At 47.9% G+C, this 20,715-nt stretch overlaps 1 protein-coding gene across 1 annotated transcript in view; it reads left to right on the forward strand.

Moving 5' to 3' along the window:
- LOC147659516 (transmembrane protease serine 9-like) overlaps positions 1 to 20,715 on the forward strand; it is a 680,763-nt gene that overhangs the window by 14,972 nt on the left and 645,076 nt on the right. The window contains exon 2 of the mRNA XM_086951678.1: positions 3,310 to 3,472. Coding sequence (XP_086807804.1) covers positions 3,310 to 3,472 — 163 coding nt within the window. The remainder of the gene's footprint in view (positions 1 to 3,309; positions 3,473 to 20,715) is intronic.

The raw sequence follows: 20,715 nt of genomic DNA on the forward strand, positions 1-20,715 counted from the left end.
GCTGCCGCAGCCTCTAAAACATTTTAGTCTGACCTCCACTTTGCACAGCTACCCCATTGGTGGCAGAATTAGGCACACTTGCCCCAAAGGACGGACATTATGTCTATAAATTTGGTACTACAACAAATTGTGAAGATGCATTATGCCCTTCCTTTCTGGGCAAACCCCCCACCTGTGCCACCATCCCTAGAGTAGCTGATGGAGAACCATCTCTTGTTACTTATTCACAAAGTGCAGGTTCTTCTGGCCAAAGGGGCCATCAAGAGGGTGCCCATGCCAGTAGAAGGACGTAGTTACTATTCCCGGTACTTGCAGGTGCCCAAGACGGCCCGTGGCCACCGGGCTATCTTAAACCTGTGGCCTTTCAGTTACTTCCTGAAAAAGGAGAAGTTCAAAATGCTCATGTTGGCTCAGGTTCTTTCTACCCTGGATCGCAGCGTTTGACTGCAGAGATGTATTTTCTCATCCCTGTCCTGTCGTCCCACAGGCATTATCTGTGGTTCACAGTGGGCCATAGGTATTTTCAGTTTACTGTGCTTTCCTTTCTTACTAGTGCACCTCAGGTTTTTACAAAAGTGATGGTGGTAGTTTCAGCACATTTGCAGAAGTCAGGGGTTCCAGTCTTCTCTACCTCGACTGGCTGCCAAGGAGTGCCTCCCTCCAGGCAGTCATCCCCCACCTACAGACTACGGCAACCTCCTGCATTTGCTGGGGTTCACTATCAATGTGCTGAAGTCACACCTGACTCCCTCTCAGAATCTTCCTTTCATTGGAGCCAATCTGGACACAGTGCAGCTCCAAACATACTGTCCAGAGCGTTGAGTCCAGGGTATTCAGACTATGATTCAGATGTTTCAACCTTTATCCTGGATTTCGGTGAGACGGATCTGAAGTCCCTGTGGGTGCAGCATCAGGGAAATCGCTCTGATCTGGTCCAGATATCGGAGGAGACTGCAAAAGATCTACAGTAGCATTTGATAACCTGTGAGAGGACCAATGGCAGACACTTCACTCTTCCCCACCCCAAACTCACATTAGTTACAAATGCATCACTGCTGGGTTAGGGTGGCTATCTGATCTGGGAAAGGGTGGGATCAGAGGATTTTGATCTCCATCAGAGTCTCTGCTCAATATCAATTTTATAGAGCTCAGAGTGATTCACTTGACACTTAAAACCGCCCTCCCGTCTATCAAGGGGAGGCTGGGTCAGGTGTTCATGGAAAACACCACCACCATATAGTACGGAAACATGCAGGGCAGGGTGGAGTCATTGGCTCTGTGCCAGGAGGCACTGAGACTGTGGGCTTGTCTGGAGGTTCAGGGCCTTTTTCTGGTGGTAGAGCTCCTGATGTGATCTCTGAACACCAGGGCAAATCAGCTCAGCCATTGATGCATTGTGGATCAATGAATGACTGTGACACCCTGAAGTTTTCTTCTGAGCTTTGGAGTTTTCAAAGCGTCTCTTTCTCAGAGATGCGTTCTGCCCCAAGTGGGCTTCAGGACTCATGTACATCTTCCTGCTGATACTATTGCTGCCCAAGTTTGCTAGAAGGATAAGAATGGCCAGTCCCAAGTCATTCTTGTGGCTCCGGACTGGGCACAAAGAGTATAGTATCCTGACCTCTTGAGCCTGAGCATTTGGCCTACGATCAGGCTGCCTCTCCAGGAGGATCTGCTGTTACAGAGAAGGGTCTTCCGCCCAAATCTGAACATGCTCCAACTTCATGCATGGAGATTGAGTAGCGACAGTTAAGAGTATTCGATCTTCCTCCCGAGGTCTGTGATGTCCTCTTGGCTGTCAGGTATCCCTCGACCAAAAGGGTATATGAGCAATTGGGATAAGTTCATAGATTGGCACCCCATGCACAAGATGGATCGCTTATCTGCTTCATTATCAGAAATGTTGTTGTTTGTTTTTAACTTAGCCCAGCAAGGCCTTTCTCTGGGCATTGTTAGAGGTTATATTTCTGCTTTTCTGAAGCTGCCGGATCATCCCTCCCTGTTTAAGTCACCGGCTGTGACAAGGTTCTTAAAAGTTTTGCAAAATTTGTTTCCCCCTACTCCATTTGTGAAGCCCCCAATAGGATCTCAAATTCATTCTAACTTTTTTGTTGTGTGCCCCATTCAAGAACTTGTTTGTTGAGGCTGTTGACTCTAAAAACTGCCTTTCTTGTGACCATTACATTGGCCAAGAGGGTCAGCAAGCTTCAAGCTCTGTCAGTTAACCCTCCATACACCAGATTCTACCCAGAGAAACTGGCCCTTCGGACGCGTGCCTCTTTTCTAGCAAAGGTGGTCACCCCTTTTCATATATGCTAGAACATCACACTGCCTACATTCTACGCTCCACCTCATCCTAGTAAGGGGGAGATACTCCATTGGCTGGACCCAAAAAGAGCTCTTTTTTTTATATTGATTGCACCAAAGATTACCTCATGGACAATCAATTCTTTATTGGGTTCTGCGGAGGTAAGAAAGGCAAAGCAAAGCAGAAATGGACCATCTCCCAATGGATTTTGTTCTGTAATAAAATCTGCTACGCAATAGCTAAAAAGAAGCCTTCTGAGGACTTGAATGCCCATTCCACCAGGGCCAGGGTCGACAGTACTGTGTTAACATGCAGGGTGCCAGTCCTGGACCTCTGCCAAGCTATGTGGGTGTCACTTCAGACATTCACTAAGCAGTACTGCTTGGACAATCAGGTCTATCGGGATGGGCAATTTACCTTTGTTGTTCTCCAAGACTTTCTGAATTGAGCCTGTCTGCAGACCCACCTCTGGGGAGCTATTGCTTGGATATCTATCTTAAGGTGAGGAATCTGCAGTTAGACGTCTCTACCAGAAGTTACTTTCCTTCGATACCCCTTTTCCTAGTAGAGACTCGATCTAACCGCAGATTCCTCATCAACCCTGCCATCGCCTCACTCTGCGATATGGGCTCTACATCTTGAAGCTTTTAGATTCTACACCCTTGCCACCCGTTGGTCACTCATGGCTCCCTGTTATGGTGTGGAAATATCCGCAAAAGTAACTGATGTCAGCGAGCCAGAGTAGGTCATATGGGGGCATGGCGATGTCGTTTCCGTCCCGCACAATACTGACGCAGAGTCAAAAGACGCCACCTTTGAGTAAACAGATGCACTGCTCAAAGTTTTATGGATGCAGTTTGATGCCTGGGGAATATTTTAAGGTGAGAATTATGCAGTTAAATAGTCCCTACCAGAAAAAGAATTAACTGTTGTCAGAAACTTGCTCTGCTGACTTCACATGTGCACACTTTAATTCAACCATTTATGTCTTTCTTTGACAGTGTGTGGCAGTCCCTCATTCAGCCAAACCCGGATCATTGGTGGAGAGGAGGTGCAGCACGAAAAATGGCCCTGGCAGGTCAGCTTGCAGCGCTATAAGGAGCATAGGTGTGGTGGGACACTGATCTCCAGCAGATGGGTGCTCACTGCTGCTCGCTGCCTCTGGTAAGCACGAGTGCAGGCTACATGCATGTAGTCAATGGACTAGAAGTATTTCATTGGTATTTTGCAGTAGATTATTGTGAATCAAATAACAAGTATCCAGTTTTCTGGAAAGCGTATCATAGAACTTCAATGAGCGCAATTGCTCATCACTTCAGTGCCTTGTGACCGATACCTATCATGTCACATGTATGTTTGTGTGATGCAGGGATATCTGCTATTCTTCCATTATTTCTTAGGAAACTAAGGGTCCATATTTGATTGCATCTGAACAAGAGCTGATTACTGTTCAGATTTTATCACAAACCACAGAGGGTGCTGTATGCACTCCCAAGACCAGCATTATAAAGGTTTAGTGGCTGATCACTGGTTTAGATTAGTGCAGTGATGCCATTGTCTTGTTTTTTCCCTAATGTGGACCTCAATAACAAGTGTCTTGTTACAAGAGTTACCTGCTCCATCCAATTACAAGGTTTTGTTGTTCACACAGAGATTTTGAATGTTGTCAAAGTATACTTCCTTTACTGGAATTATACAAAATTAACTATATCCCAGGCGATAGGGATATAAATATCCTACAGGTTGAAGAGAACAGGGTTTGTAGGACATTATTGTTGATCCCAGTGTCTAGTCCTCATTACACAGCACACCTGAAATTGGGTCTGGAATATTTTGAGGATCACATCAAACATTGTGCCATTACTACTCTGGCATCTGTACGGCACAATGAACATGCCTTATCAATGAAGCGGTCATTGAAGACTGTTTTGCATGTGATCCAGGGATGGGGAAATCTCTTGACTTAAATGCATTAGGGATTCTTGCATCACGCTTGACAGTTCATCCATTTTCTTTTCTCCACATGGGGTAAGGAAATCAGATTGGGGTGGACTACCAAGAAATGTATGGCTGCACAGCAACGCTCCAGAGAACAGGCTGATCAATCTAAATCCTACATGCAGGACTATGTTATGATTCAGACCTCTGAGGGCTTAGATCCTTACTTGGACCTGGTTACCCAATCATGACTGGGTTTGGATTAAGCTCTATTAGATTGTAACTATGTTTTGCTTTAGGGCAATGTGAAAATTGCAGAATTTGTTGCTGGTCAAACGCTTAAACAATTAAAAAATTTTTGCAAGTTTTATAAGCCACTGTTCCGTAAATTTCAGGTGTCCATTTTGAAAAGTCAACATTTTAAGAAGGAAAGACCAGCGTTGCTTTATTTACATTTACTAAACTGCCCGAGGTATGCTTTAGAGTGGGCTTTTTAAAAAAAATCAGTCATCAGATATTGTAATAGCTCATAATTTTGAGGTCGACAACAATGAATTGATTCTGATCCCACCATGTGTTCTCTTCATGTTGATGTATATTTTTGGAGGGAGTTTCAGTTCTCCATGTTATTTATTTATGTAAGATGCATGGGATTTTACTGGTATTGGTTGTGCTTTTTTTATTTTTTATTTTATGAATATTTTTAAACAATCAAATAAAGATTGTCATCTTTCTTCAAGAAAATCACCTCCCATGGGAGGACTCCCCTCACACCTCCCATCCGAAAGATCCTCACTGGTTTTGGGCACATGCCTCCACCAAGATGGAAGGGGTGGTCATTATGTAAAAAGCGGACTTCTGCACCAAGATACTAAAGGCGGTGCAGGATGCAAACGTTCACAACTTGAAAATAACCCTTCAATGGGTAACTCATAATTTCACGCTACTTAACGTCTATGCTTCCAACCAGGCTCCGGACCCCTTTTGTGGAGACCTCTTGCCGGAGCAGTTGATGAATGTAAACAGTGATATTGTGATGGGTAGAGCCCTAAATTTAGTGTGGTATCTTGAACTTAATCATAGTGCTGCTTCTTTCCAGGGCACAGGAGCAAAGTCTGCCGCACTGTAATGGGGTTAGTGGATGTGTGGCTTTATAGATACCCTAAATACACAAATAAATGATTGTGGGTCTAAAGGAAGCTAATGGGTGGTGCCTGACTGACAACGGAAGACAAAAAGGAAAGAAAAAATGCAATCATCCAGCAAGGGATATCTCTACAATTGTGAAGATACCCATCAGTTTTCGATCGGTTCCGCCCTATTCATCATTTGGGACTCCTCACACCAAGGAGATTATTCCTACCATGGCTCAATAGTCAGAGTAAAGGTAGCCCTAGTATGTAGTAAGGTGTGTGGCTGAGAACCGTGAATACCGAATAAAGCAGTGCAAAAAAATATTTTATGATAATGTGATAATAGTGAAGGGATATAAAATTGGAGAAAATAGGAGAGAGACGCTTTATTAATTATCCTCTATGTTTCCAATACTAAAAAGTGCTAGAGAATAGTAGAGACACAAATATCTACTATTATTAGTGTGGTATGGTCGACATGTTTCTGCAGACTAAGGGCCCTCCCTGGTGCCCAGCTGCATTCCTCAGGACCGAATCTAGCTACTGCTTATGCATCCCAGGGTGAAAAGAAAAAAGGGATGTTTAAAAGACAAAGAATTATTTTACATTACGTTCCTGTAGGTGAACCAGATGTCCCTTGACAGGTAAACATCCTCCTTGCTGAAATGTAAACAAATAACATAACATATACAGACAGTCACCAACACATATAGTAACAGATATTCAAGCTTAAACATATAATACTGTTTTTAAGAGCAAAGTGGGTATGTCAAATACATATCCCCATAGAGTGAGCAAGGCTTCTAACTTCCAGAAAAAATTTCTGGTAACCCCGGCTTACCTTTGGGGAAGGAGGTACGCTCTGCGCCTCACCTGGCCACGGCTCAGGTAAGTGGAGCCCCGCGCTACAAAATAAAAACACGTACATACACCAGGGAGTGTCAAATACAGCCACCGAACCAGTTTCTTTTAAAATCGATCACCATTCAATTGTATGGGCTCATTGTCTTATTCAAGTCTTTATCATTGCATATATACTTGGGTGGCTCAATTATATGTGCTCATTGTTATGCTCAAGTCTTTAGCGTAGTATATTGTTTGGTACCTCGCCTTTTTAGATGTAATTCTTTGCGAGTCCATCTGTGTCATGTATATTTAACATCCTGTAGACTACAAGTTTCCAGCTCACTCGCTCTGCCTGTGTATACAATCTAGAAACAGACGAGCGCAATAGATGCTCGGATTTACAACATAACTTGTTTTGTCAGTGACTCGCCTGCTCTGATGTAACTATAGGCGGCACAATGATTTCGCCCAGGTCCCAGTGACTTCTTGGGTTAACCTGTGTTGTTTATAGCTCTGATGTAACTATAGGCGGCACAATGATTTCTCATCACAAACAACCCCGCTCTGACCTTTGTCATGGCAGATTTATTCAATGACTCGCTTTCTAAGATTTTACTTGAAGCGACTCCGTTCAAAACAACCACATATAGCATGATATGAACAAGTTCCACATCGCTCCCTTGCTCTGGCTTTACAAGCGATATCAAAACAGGCAAGAGCGATGAGGGCTGATGGCGTATTTCCTTGGCAGAGTGATTCAGCTTTTAAAGGCGCTTACCCTTCCGTCGGTACTCCTGGTGTCCTCTGTGCCGTTTGGGGAGGTACCGCGGGAAGAGTAAACACCAACTTTGTACCGGCGTGCACCTAAAAAAAACTCACGAGAGTCGCACGTATAGGACGCCTTGGAAATGTAGTTCTTTTCTCTCCCGCGTCTTATTATTGCAGTAGTTATTTGCGATCCCATGCATCCATTAAAGATATAGTTTGTGCACTTTGCCCCATCAAGTGTATTGTTCATAACTGGCCGTTGTGTTTTGTCCTTGTCTAATCGTTATTAAAAAATGAGGTGTAGAGGGGCGTGGCCAAGATGGCGAGGTGAGCGGACGCACTCTCCGTGAGCTCCTCCGACCACAGAGCCCTAGACCGTAGAAATCTGCCAATCTCCCCCCGATCTGCACCGGAGCAGTGGCAACACTGAGAGTGCGGCGGACGTCCTCACACTTATCTTCTATTCCGCGCGGAAACCGACCTTTGGGGTCTTTTAGGAGCAGCGGAGACGGAAGGCGGCTATGTTGCAGCTTTGCATGGCGGCTGACCGGGACGCAGCGGAGCATTAACGCCGGTGAGGGGTTGCAGCGGAGGCCTTGCGCCACCCAACAACAAGAGACGGTTGCCGGCAGAGCCCCGAGCCGGGCCCGAGTGTTGGACAAAGCCCAGAGAGAATCGAAGCGCCGACGCCGGTGGTGGGGTGAAGCGGAGGTCCGGCGCCTGGAGCTGCGTGCGCAAGGCCACGGATGCGGCCGGCTGCTGGAGATTCCCTAACTACCGCTGTGGGCCGGATTGGCAGGCGGCGGCCGGTGCTGCCGTGGGACGGGCACTGGTGAGACCCGGTGCCCGAGACAGGAGCAGAAGGCGGCCCGAAAGTGATCGACAGAGGTGCCGACACGCAGGCTTCCGGGGAGCCGCCACCCAAGTCCGGAGGCGCGGCCTGCTGGCCGGGTGAGCAGAGCCCCTTCCACAGACCGGACTACTGAGGGGTACCCGGCACCGAAGAGGCCCGGACAGACGCCGGTGGCGCCTGCGGCTGCGCCTAGCCGCAGAGCAGGACCGGCAACGCCACGGTCGCGGCCTTCGGCCCTGGGCACGAACCGGATGCCGGTTGAGTGGCCAACGAGGAGGCACAGGCACCGGTTGAGGGCGGCTGCCCCCCCCCACTGCGGACCCCAGCGCAGAGGAGAGAGGAGCAACCACTCGGCGGCCGGAAGCGGCGGCCTTAAACGTGAGCGCCGGCACGGGCCACTACGCGAGGCGGGGGTCGCGGCCTAGTGGCGAGCACCCTCCGTATCCTTCCAGCGAGCCGGTGCCCGAGATCATGCGCCCAACCCAGCTGGGAACCTAAGACCGGTGACAGTGGAGCCTCAAGACGGTAGCAGTGCGAGGGGGCGTCATTACAGCGGAGTCAGGCTTTGGACCGGACCCCCAGCTACGCGGTGAGCCCGGTTGAAGAGTGGGACACTGACACAACTTCAGGAGGCACGAGTGCACAACCGTCAGTGGGGGATTGGCCGCTGCCCCGGCCACGGAGCTGGGCCAACCCGGGTGGGAACCTACAAGGAACTGCTTGCCCCCGGTGCCATCCCGGCGCACTGTGGACTTATTCCGATGGGCACGATCTACCTGCACAGACCAGAACTGACCTAACCGGACCCGACATCCACATTCCGATCCGCCGGACGAGTGCAGTGCAAGAGACGGAGACTGGAGCTGAGGTGAGTGGACCGCTGGGATAAACGAGAGGGTTGTGGTGGATCTGAGCGCCTTGCACGGTCGGGGTTGGTTCAGCCCGGAGTGACGGATTACCTCAGCAACGCACTGCTCGGTGTGCAACCCCGTTGGCAATATGGCTGGCAACAGAGGGAGCAGAAAGGGAGAACGGACACTGCCAGAAATGCTTAATAGAGGCCCGGCGAGGCAGGATAGGGGACAGCAATCATCGAGCCCCACGAGCAGTTCCCAGGGGGCCATGTGGGAAGAGCCCCCGGTAACCAGATCCTTCCTAGAGACTCTCTTCAGTTCGCTCAGGGAGGATTTCCACGCACTGAAACAGGAGGTGGCTGGAGAGGTATGGGAAGTGCGTAGAGAGGTCGATGGCTTGGGAGAAAGGGTGGCCACGGTGGAGGAAGCGGGTCATACCCGAGACGAGGAGATTGCGCAACTGCAACAGGAGGTGCTACGCTTGAGGGAGCAGCACCTTGACCTCCAGGCGCACAATGAAGATCTTGAAAACCGATCTCGCCGCAACAATATCAGGGTCCGGGCATCCCATCCGGAGAAGAGGGTGAGGACGTGGCCGGGTATCTGCAAGACCTCTTCCGGGAGGTTCTGGGGGAGCCAGCTGATCTCCCTATCAGGATAGACAGAGCGCACTGGGTGGGCCCACCACGCCAAGCCTCGGCCCCTCCCCCTGATTGTTGGGGCCAGTTTGAGTAGGGTTTGGGGGCGAAGGGGTGGTGGAAGGGCATTGGGGAGTTTCTAGCAGAGGTTGGGGAGTTGGCGAGGAAGGGGAGAGGGGACTGTTGGGGGGGTGTTCGTGGGGATTTGGGGGGGGAGGGACTGTTCAGTACTCTTGATGCACTCGTTCTGCTCGCACACCGCTCCTACACACTGATTGCACTGGGGCCGCCCCTCCTGGGACATGACCCACTGACGGAGCTAATCCTTTACCCACATCGATGACAGCCCTTACGGTTGTAACGCTTAATGTGAAAGGGCTGAATAACCCTGTGAAGAGGAGGGCAGTGCTGTCCTTGCTTGAAAACACACATGCAGATATTTGTCTTTTGCAGGAGACCCACCTCCTGGCACGAGATTGTCATAGAATGCGATCCCGAAAGTTCCCAATGCAGTTTTTCTCATCCAACACCACCAAAACGGCAGGAGTTGCCATCCTAGTGGCCAGAACGTTTAAGGGGGAGGTCCTACATAAATTGGCAGAACAGAAAGGGAGACTCCTAGCATATAGAGTAAAGGCGGGAGGTCAGGTGTTTACCATTAGGTCGATATACAGTCCCAACGAACACCAGGAACGATTCTTTCGATCGGCCTTGGTGGACGTCACAGCCACCCCGGACAGGCACATAATCATAGGAGGAGACCTGAATATGGTCTTCGACTCGTCCTTGGACAGGTCGGCACAGAGGCACCCACAAGCGGGGGAGATCTCACAGGTAGGCAAGTACCAAATGGACGACCTAGATTTCCACGATCTCTGGCGTCGCCTTCATCCTACCACCCGCGATTACTCCTATTACTCGCACGCGCATAAAACCTATGCGAGATTAGACCGCCTTCTGGTCACGGGCCCGGTCCGGGACCTGGCCGTGGCCTCTGAAATAGGAGTCCTCTCGCTGTCGGACCACGCTCCCATCATGGGCACCTTCCGTCTACCGCCGGTGTCTCCCTCACGGGGGGTATGGCGCCTTCGGGACACTCTGCTACATAGGAAGGCGGTGGTGCAGCACATACAGGATTCGATTCAAGAGTATCAGTCACACAATGATAATACCGATACCACCCAGGCGACACAGCGGGCAGCGCTGAAAGCCGTGCTCCGAGGGGAATTCAGTGCGATCTCTCCAGCGGAGAATAAGGAGCGCCAGCGGAAGCAGGACGAACTCACCAGTAAGGTGCGTGAGCTCGAACAGGTGCATCAGAGGACGGGAGCCCCCAGAGTCTGGAAGCAATTAAAGGCAGCGAGGAAACTCCTGTCAGCTTTAGATATGGATAGAGCGGAATACGCTGCGTTACGCCTGAAACACGAGTATTACACGGGCGGCGATAAATGCGGCCGGCTCCTAGCGAACAAGCTCCGCGTGGCCCACCAAAGACACTTAGTGAAGGAACTATCGATTTCCGCTGGGGTAACCGCCACGGAGGATGGCCAGATTGCGGAGGGTTTCCGACGGTTCTATGCTGACCTGTACGCAGGCGAGCCCCCATCGGCGCAGGCGGAGGCAGAGTATCTTGACTCGGTTGACCTTCCCTCCCTTACCACAGAACAAGTGGAACATCTGAAGAGAGACATTCGTGTTGAGGAGGTTATTTCAGCCATCTCCAGGCTTAAGCATGGGAAGGCCCCGGGCCCGGATGGTTATATGTCCCTTTTTTTCAAAAAGTTTTGCCCAGCGCTGGCGCCTATCCTTACACGCCTCTATAACTCATTCTCTGCTCCTGGAGCTATCCCTCCGGATTTACTCCAAGCAACGGTGTCGGTCATCCCCAAGCCGGGGAAGGACCAGGCACAATGCAGCTCATACAGGCCGATTTCTCTTTTGAACATCGACCTCAAATTGTACACGGGGATTCTGGCGGCACGCCTGGCACTTCATCTGCCGGGGTTGGTGGACCCGGATCAGGCGGGGTTTGTCCCCGGGAGGCAAACGGTGGACAATACTTCTAGTATTTCTAGAGAAGGCCTCCCGGATCCCCGGGGAGAGAATGCTGCTGGCGGTCGATGCAGAGAAGGCCTTCGACCGGGTCCATTGGCCTTATTTAGAGAAGGTTCTATCGAAGGTGGGCATAGGTGAGAAATTCCGCACCCTAGTATTCAACTGCTATCGATTTCCATCCGCAGTGGTACGGGTGAATGGCTGTAGCTCTCAGAGCTTTGCGATAGAGCGGGGCACCAGACCGGGGTGCCCACTGTCTCCGTTGCTCTTCGCCCTCTATAAGGAGCCCTTTGCCCAAAGGGTACGCCAAAACCCGAATGCGGTCGGCATACAGATGGGAAGTTACACACATACCATTAGCCTTTACGCAGACAATATTATACTAACACTGTCAGATTCGAGGAGGGCACTCCCAGCATGTATTGCTGAGATAGAGGATTTTGCTGCCGTCGCAGGCTTCAAGATGAATATAGGAAAGTCGGCAGCTCTTGATGTTTCCCTGACTGCAGCCACACAAACCGAGTTGCAGGGCCTCTTCCCCATGCACTGGTCTAAGGACTTAATGCCATACCTGGGCATACTACTGGCACCCACCCTACCTGCTATGGTGAAAATTAAGGAGGAGCAGGGGCGCTGGAGCAAAGGAACACTGTCTTGGCTAGGCAGAATTGCTGCGGTGAAGATGACTCTCCTGCCGCAGGTGCTATACCTGTTCTGGGCTCTGCCGCTTCAACCCCCGAAAGGATGGATTCAGCAGACTCAAGCGGACATTGCACGCTTCATTTGGCAGGGCCTCAAACCCAGACTCAGGAGAGCCTTATCCACACTGGCCCCTGAGGATGGGGGATTGGGCATACCGGACTTGCGCAAGTATTTCCAGGCGGTGCAACTGCGATATCTGGTGGAGTGGAGCAAGTGGGAGTCAGACAAACACTGGCTCTTTCAGGATCAGGCAGTTGCAGGCCGGACTCTGCAGGAGGTGCCCTTCTTGCATAGGGCTCACCGCCCTCCCAACCTGTATGCTTCTTTTATCACATGGGTCCCCATGAGAGTGTGAGACGCCACCAACGTGGCACATGATCTTACCACCTTCCCCTCGCCGTTCACGCCGTTGGTTGGGAACCCGAATTTTCAACCTGGGATGGAACCCGGGGCCTTTGCGCGCTGGCGAACTGCAGGGTGCAGAGCGCTGTTTCATATGTATAACCCAGACGGCGTCATCCCGTTCCACGATTTCAAGCGAGAATATCAAATGCCGGAGACGGAAAGGATGCGGTATAGCCAGGTGCGCCACTGGGCACTCCAGCCACAAGTGCGCGAGTCGGCGGACAGGAAGCTCCGACCTTATGAGAGGTGGCTTGTGACGCGCACCTCAGACACAAAACTTATTTCAGATCTCTATAAATTCTTGAAGACTACCTCCTCTCATGTTTATAACCCAGTTAGGGAACGTTGGGAAAGGGAGTTGGGGAGGACCCTGAGTCATACAGAATGGGACCACATTTCTTACCGGGCCCGACACTCCGCGTACCACACGGGACTCACGGAGACGTTCACTAAGATATCCACGTATTGGTATTACACACCGGAGAGACTGCTTGAAATGAACCATAACATCGAGGACACTTGTTGGCGAGCTTGTGGGCAGAAAGGCCCACTTACACATGTTTTATGGGACTGCCCCCTGCGGGGCCCCTATTGGAAGGAGGTCTTGGATGAGATTGACCGTTGTTTCGACATTGAGCTGCCCCGCTTCCCCGCGTATGTCCTTTTGGGCTTGCCCAACGGGTTGATGTACCCTCTGAAATCTCGTAGGGGTAGGCAGATAGCGATTGCACTGGGTTCAGCTGTTCAAAACATACTCATCTACTGGCGTACCACCACACTCCCCTCCACCACGGGTTGGTTGCATAGATTATGGCATATCCTGGGGACGGAAAAACTGTCGCTCCTGGTGGCGGGAGAGGTGGAGCAGTTCTGTGACTTGTGGCAGCCATTTCATTTGTTACTTGTGACGGAATTCAAAGAACTCATATGCCCTCGATACCTCCGATTATTGAGACTAACACCGCCAATAGCCCGACTACCTGACGAGCTTAGAGTTACAGTCAGTGGGGAAGGGAGGGTGGCCTGAGGGAGATGACATAGGAGGACGAATTTTGTACTGTACAGGGGGGGTGCCGAAAGAGGGTTGAGGGGACAGGGAGGGAGGGGTAGTTCGGGAAGGGGTTGTTTATATTTGACGTTGTTGCTACTGCATGCGCACCAATGCCAGAGCTCAGATGGACATTACGATTGCAAAACTTCTACGAGCTGGTGGCGCTTCTATATGGTTATTTTATTACACTTAATCTTGGCGACAGCTGTCTTTCTTTCCTTTGTAAGTGTATCAATAAAATGCTTTAAACCTAAAAATGAGGTGTACAGATAATTTGATTTTGTACACTGTGCAGCTCGTGAGAGTCGTATGTCAAAGTTATGTGGGAAATGTAGTTCTAATCTTTCCCGCGTCATAATATTGCGGTAATTATTTGCAATACCATGCCGCCATTAGAAGTGTAGTTTATGCACTATACCCCTTATAGTACATTTATTCATAACTGGCCTTGTGTACTGTCCGTGTCCAATCCGTTAAAAATGTGAGCTGTACAGTTGTTTTAATTTGGACGCTGTACACCGCCCCTCCCTCTACGTCATAGGCATTGATCACATGTGTTGGCACAAGTACTCTGAATTAACATTTCACCTCGCCCCACGTTATTCAATGTGCTCCTCCTGACTCTCAACACACCACAGTGCCCGTAAACAATACCAGTCTGTGTAATCGAGGATGACGCGCTCGGCGCGGTTCTCTGAAGAGACACTACAACACGCATTTATCATGGGCATAGAGGCAACTCTTCACGACAGGGCCTGAAGGGCCTCGTTGTTAAGTGAATTTGTATTGGCCAACCATAATTTCAGTATTTCAGGCCATCGCAATCATATGGCTGCCCTGGCTTTAAATAGATATCCCCCCGGTTATAATACTGCTCATAGCGAAGCCCAAGGAATATCCTTATTTAAGCCAGTCTTATCGGTGTTTAATTTGTAGACCCACTTCTATTCAATTTTAAAGAGATGTTTGCTGATGTCCACTATATGATTAGGAATTGTCGGTTTCTCTATCACTGTCCATGTGAAGTCAGTGGGACCATGACTCACCTCAAGAAAGTGGTTTGTGAGCCTGGTTGCCTGCTTGCGGCACCTAATGGTGCTTTTATGCTCAGATATTTGTACCCTGATCTTTCTAGTGGTCATGCCCACATATCGCAGCTGACAAGGGCAGGTGATTAAATAGATTAGATTTGGACTATTGCAGTTCGTGAAACGTCGCTGCTGCCAGGGACGATCACTACCAATGTCGATGCTAGTAGATTTGGACGTTTGTGGACATGCTGCGCAGTTTCCACATGGGTGGTGACCTTCAACTGCAGGCATATCCCCCAGAGTCCCTACTGTCCTTGTGTTGGTGGTCTTAGGCCTTGTGTGCACCAGTTTATCTCTTAGGTTGGTGCCGCGCTTGAATGCAAAGTGTGGGGGTGGTAATTGTTCTGATCCTGTATTCAGGATCAACCAGTGTTTTTTTTATAATTTTCTGGATACTGTTTGACTGAGTACTGAAGGTATGCACACACATCATCCTCTGAGTCTTCTCTTTGACAGTCGATGGTTCTAGTAGTGCTTCCCTATTATTGTTAGCAGCTCTTTTCATAGATCGTCGCACCAACTTTTTGGGATACTTTCTAGAACAAAGCTGGGTCTCTAGTATACTGGCGTGCTCCTGAAAAGCTTCTTTGGTTGAGCAATTTCTCTGAATGCGCAAAAATTGCCCATACGGGAGATTATCCCGAAGTGCCTTGGGGTGACAACTATCATAACATAGCAAGGAATTTCTAGCCATTGGCTTTCCTAACAGTTCGGATTTTAGTCCTTCCGGAGTTGTCGTTATCAAAAGATCCAAAAAAGCCAGCTGTTCCTTGCTATGTTCAATGGTGAACCGCAAAAAGGTGTTCCTTGAGTTCAACCATTGATGAAATTGAAGCAACTCTTCGACATTACCTCTCCACACTACCAAGATACAATCTATATATCTGCGCCACACCCACAGGGATGCACAATATGGATTCTCTGCTGTGAGAATGTGGTCTTGTTCGAATTTGTGGACATATAGATTTGCTAAACTTGGAGCAAAAACACTGCCCATACTGGTCCCAGATGTTTGTAGGAAGACAGTGTCCTCGAACTGAAAAAAGTTTTCTTTCATGGCGATGGTGGCTAGATCCATGATTAAGTGTATAGGGGTAATAGAATCCACTGCCTCTCTGATAGTAGTTGTTCGATCACCTGTAGGGTGTCGTCCTGGGGAATAGATGTATAGAGCGATTCGACGTCAAATGACACCAAAGTGTCAGTCGACAAATCGAATTCGATCTCAGGCAGAATACAAAGGACACCCTTCGTATCTTGTAAGAATGTCGGCATTTCTTTGCCGATAGGTTGTAAAAACACATCAACAAATGTCGACAATGGCTCTAACAATGACCCGATGCCGGATATTATTGGGCGGCCCGGAGGCGGTCTCTGTGCCTTGTGTACCTTTGGCAGTACATAGAAATAGGGCATGATGGGATTGCAAACCCTTAAGAACTGTGCTTCATTGGCAGTAACTCATCCTTCTGCCAGGGCTTCCTCCACTATATGACCAATAACGTTACTCAGTCGAGCTGTGAGGTCTTCTTTAAGAGGTTTATATGATCTATCGTCCTGTAGTTGCCTCAAACATTCTGCTCGATACACAGTTGTGTCTAACAGAACTATCGCCCTTCCCTTGTCTGCAGGTTTTATTGTTAGAGAGACATCGTTGGTCAGATCTCTCAATGCTTTCTGTTCATTTCTCGGCAGGTTCATGAAAGGGCGTTGGGGTTGTCTGTTAAGTCAAGTCTTTGCAAGTCACTCTCTACAGCCTGTTCGAAAGTCACTACTTTCGCTGGTACGGAAGCCGTCGGGGGATTAAATGTCGATGGTCTTTTAAGGCCAGTATTGGTTTCAGACTCCTGCTCCTCATCTCTTTGTTTGTTTGCAAAGAAAAAGTGGAGACTTATTTTTCTGAAAAATTTGGACATCTCCATCTGGGTCAAAAAGGGGTCACCGGTATTCGTAGCTACAAAACCCAGACCTCTATTAAGGACCTTCTCCTCATCTCCAGTCAATTGTTTCCTACTCAGATTAATTACTAGACTATCCCTGCACTGGGTCCTGCCTGTTCCTGTGGGACCTTCCTCCCACTCCGCAGGTCCATTGACGGGGCGGTAGGTTCCATTTGACCTGCCCTTGCTGTGACCGTCTTCTGCCTCGTGTTGCGCCCCGGCCATACCCTAAAAAAGGGCCCTGCATGTTAAATTCGGGATTGAAATGGGGACCATAAGCACCTAGTTGTTGTGGAAAGGGAGGTCCCCCATGCATCTACGGGTTTGGTTGCCACCAAGGCATGTACTGGTTTTGATGGAAATTTTGTCCACCCCATCCATGGCGATTACCTCTACCTCGATTTCTTTTGAATGTCTGTCCCGGATTAGAGGAATCAGAGTCACTTGACAGTTCATCCGAACTGGAGGTGCCATAAGTAGATCCTCCTCTGCGTCCATTCTTATTGAATGCCATGGGAACATATGATTCACTAGTGTATGGATAGATCTTCTCTGTGGAAAACCTTGCTAGATCTTTTTTAAACTTTTCGAGTTTCGTGAAGAGCACTGAGTCTTTAAATTCTTTGTTATTTTTATTGCTCTCATCCTGACTTTTTGTAAACAGTTTACCCGAGATGGTAGCTTTAATTTGACCCTCCAAGATGTGTATTTCCACGTGGATCTTATCAGCCACTCTTTTTGCTGTTTTTATTATTAGGACCAACCAGTCACGAGTGCACCTCCACGCGATCAAGGACCAATCCTTTAGGAACTCCTTGTCATCTAGAAATAGTCGGGTGCATTCGTGACTATGAGTCCTGTGGGGCACAATTTCCTCTCAGGTATTCTGCCATTGTAATGCCGTGTATACAAATACGAGAGTGGTTTTTTTTCATGGTAAGAATCTTAGCCCAGCCATCTTCGCCATTGTTAATAGTGATAGGCAACATGTCTAAAACACTCGGGTTCTCTAATAAGATGGATTCAATTTCAGTCTCATCGAACGCCAAACCCCAGTTAGTCGCCATACTGAAAGAATGACGCCTGAAGTAGTGCAATGACTGATGCAACCAACAGGTATGCGAAATTTATGAAGACAAGCAAACAAACTGAACTGGTTATGGAAGTGGCACTCCGTGTGTCGCAGTGTAAACACGGTAGGAAGTTAGGTAAGAGTAAAAGTAAAAGTAAAAGGGCCCGCAGCCGAGGCTGCTCAAGATCATATCACAAACATTTTGAAAAGAGGGTCCAAGGGAAAATTTAGAGACCACCTACAATCATACTCCCCAAACAAACTGTAAATACACAAATAAATGATTGTGGGTCTAAAGGAAGCTAATGGGTGGTGCCTGACTGACAACGGAAGACAAAAAGGAAAGAAAAAATTCAATCATCCAGCAAGGGATATCTCTACAATTGTGAAGATACCCATCAGTTTTCGATCGGTTCTGCCCTATTCATCATTTGGGACTCCTCACACCAAGGAGATTATTCCTACCATGGCTCGATAATCAGAGTAATGGTAGCCCTAGTATGTAGTAAGGTGTGTGGCTGAGAACCGTGAATACCGAATAAAGCAGTGCAAAAAAATATTTTATGATACTGTGATAACAGTGAAGGGATATAACATTGGAGAAAATAGGAGAGAGACGCTTTATTAAGTATCCCCTATGTTTCCAATACTAAAAAGTGCTAGAGAATAGTAGAGACACAAATATCTACTATTATTAGTGTGGTATGGTCGACATGTTTCTGCAGACTAGGGGCCCTCCCTGGTTCCCAGCTGCATTCCTCAGGACCGAATCTAGCTACTGCTTATGCATCCCAGGGTGAAAAGAAAAAAGGGATGTTTAAAAGACAAAGAATTATTCTACATTACGTTCCTGTAGGTGAACCAGATGTCCCTTGACAGGTAAACATCCTCCTTGCTGAAATGTAAACAAATAACATAACATATACAGACAGTCACCAACACATATAGTAACAGTTATTCAAGCTTAAACATATAATACTGTTTTTAAGCACAAAGCGGGTATATGTCAAATGCATATCTCCATAGAGTGAGCAAGGCTTCTAACTTCCAGAAAAGATTTCTGGTAACCCCGGCTTACCTTTGGGGAAGGAGGTACGCTCTGTGCCTTACCTGGCCACGGCTCAGGTAAGTGGGGCCTGCGCTACAAAATAAAAACACGTACATACACAAAAGAGTGTCAAATCCAGCCACCAGTTTCATTTAAAATCGATCACCATTCAATTGTATGGGCTCATTGTCTTATTCAAGTCTTTATCATTGCATATATACTTGGGTGCCTCAATTATATGGGCTCATTGTTATGCTTAGGTCTTAAGCGTAGTATATTGTTTGGTACCTCGCCTTTTTAGATGTAATTCTATGCGAGTCCATCTGTGTCATGTATTTTTAACATCCTGTGGACTACAAGTTTCCAGCTCACTCGCTCTGCCTGTGTATACAATCTAGAAACAGACGAGCGCAATAGATGCTCAGATTTACAACATAACTTGTTTTGTCAGTGACTCGCCTGCTCTGATGTAACTATAGGCGGCACAATGATTTCTCATCACAAACAACCCAGCTCGGACCTTTGTCATGGCAGATTTATTCAATGACTCGCTTTCTAAGATTTTACTTGAAGCGACTCTGTTCAAATCAACCACATATAGCGTGATACAAACAAGTTCCACATCGCTCCCTCGCTTTGGCTTTACAAGCGATATCAAAACAGGCAGGAGCAATGAGGGCTGATGGCGTAATTGCTGGGCATGTCATGGCATATTTATTCAATGACTTGCTTTCTAAGATTTTACTTGAAGCGACTCAGTTCAAAACAACCACATATAGCATGATATGAACAAGTTTCACATTGCACCCTTGCTCTGGCTTTACAAGCGATATAAAAACAGGCAAGAAAGATGAGGGCTGATGGCGTAATTACTTGGCAGAGTGATTCAGCTTGTAAGGGCGCTTACCTTTCCGTCGGTACTCCTGGCGTCCTCTGTGCCGTTTGGGGAGGTACCGCGGGAAGAGTAAACACCAACTTTGTACAGGCGTGCACCTAAAAAAAACTCACGACAGTCGCACGTATAGGACGCCTGGGAAATGTAGTTCTTTTCTCCCCGCGTCTTATTATTGCAGTAGTTATTTGCGATCCCATGCATCCATTAAAGATATAGTTTGTGCACTTTGCCCCATCAAGTGTATTGTTCATAACTGGCCGTTGTGTTTTGTCCTTTTCTAATCGTTATTAAAAAATGAGGTGTACAGATAATTTGATTTTGTACGCTGTGCAGCTCGTGAGAGTCGTATGTCAAAGTTATGTGGGAAATGTAGTTCTAATCTTTCCCGCGTCATAATATTGCGGTAATTATTTGCAATACCATGCCGCCATTAGAAGTGTAGTTTATGCACTATACCCCGTATAGTACATTTATTCATAACTGGCCTCGTGTACTGTCAGTGTCCAATCCGTTAAAAATGTGAGCTGTACAGTTGTTTTTATTTGGACGCTGTACACCGCCCCTCCCTCTACATCATAGGCATTGGTCACATGTGTTGGCACGAGTACTCTGAATTAACATTTCACCTTGCCCCACGTTATTCAATGTGCTCCTCCTGACGCTCAACACACCACAGTGCCCGTAAACAATACTAGTCTGTGTAATCGAGGATGACGCGCTCGGCGCGATTCTCTGAAGAGTCACTACAAAACGCATTTATCATGGGCATAGAGGCAACTCTTCACGACAGGGCCTGAAGGGCCTCGTTGTTAAGTGAATTTGTATTGGCCAACCATAATTTCAGTATTTCAGGCCATCGCAATCATATGGCTGCCCTGGCTTTAAATAGATACCCCCAAGTTATAATACTGCTCATAGCGAAGCCCAAGGAATATCCTCATTTAAGCCAGTCTTATAGGTGTTTAATTTGTAGACCCACTTCTGTTCAATTTTAAAGAGATGTTTGCTGATGTCCACTATATGATTAGGATTTGTCGGTTTCTCTATCACTCTCACTCTATGGGGATATGTATTTGACATACCCGCTTTGTGCTTAAAAACAGTATTATATGTTTAAG

Source organism: Lissotriton vulgaris, unplaced genomic scaffold (assembly GCF_964263255.1).
Source record: "Lissotriton vulgaris unplaced genomic scaffold, aLisVul1.2 SCAFFOLD_428, whole genome shotgun sequence".
Lineage (NCBI taxonomy): Eukaryota > Metazoa > Chordata > Amphibia > Caudata > Salamandridae > Lissotriton > Lissotriton vulgaris.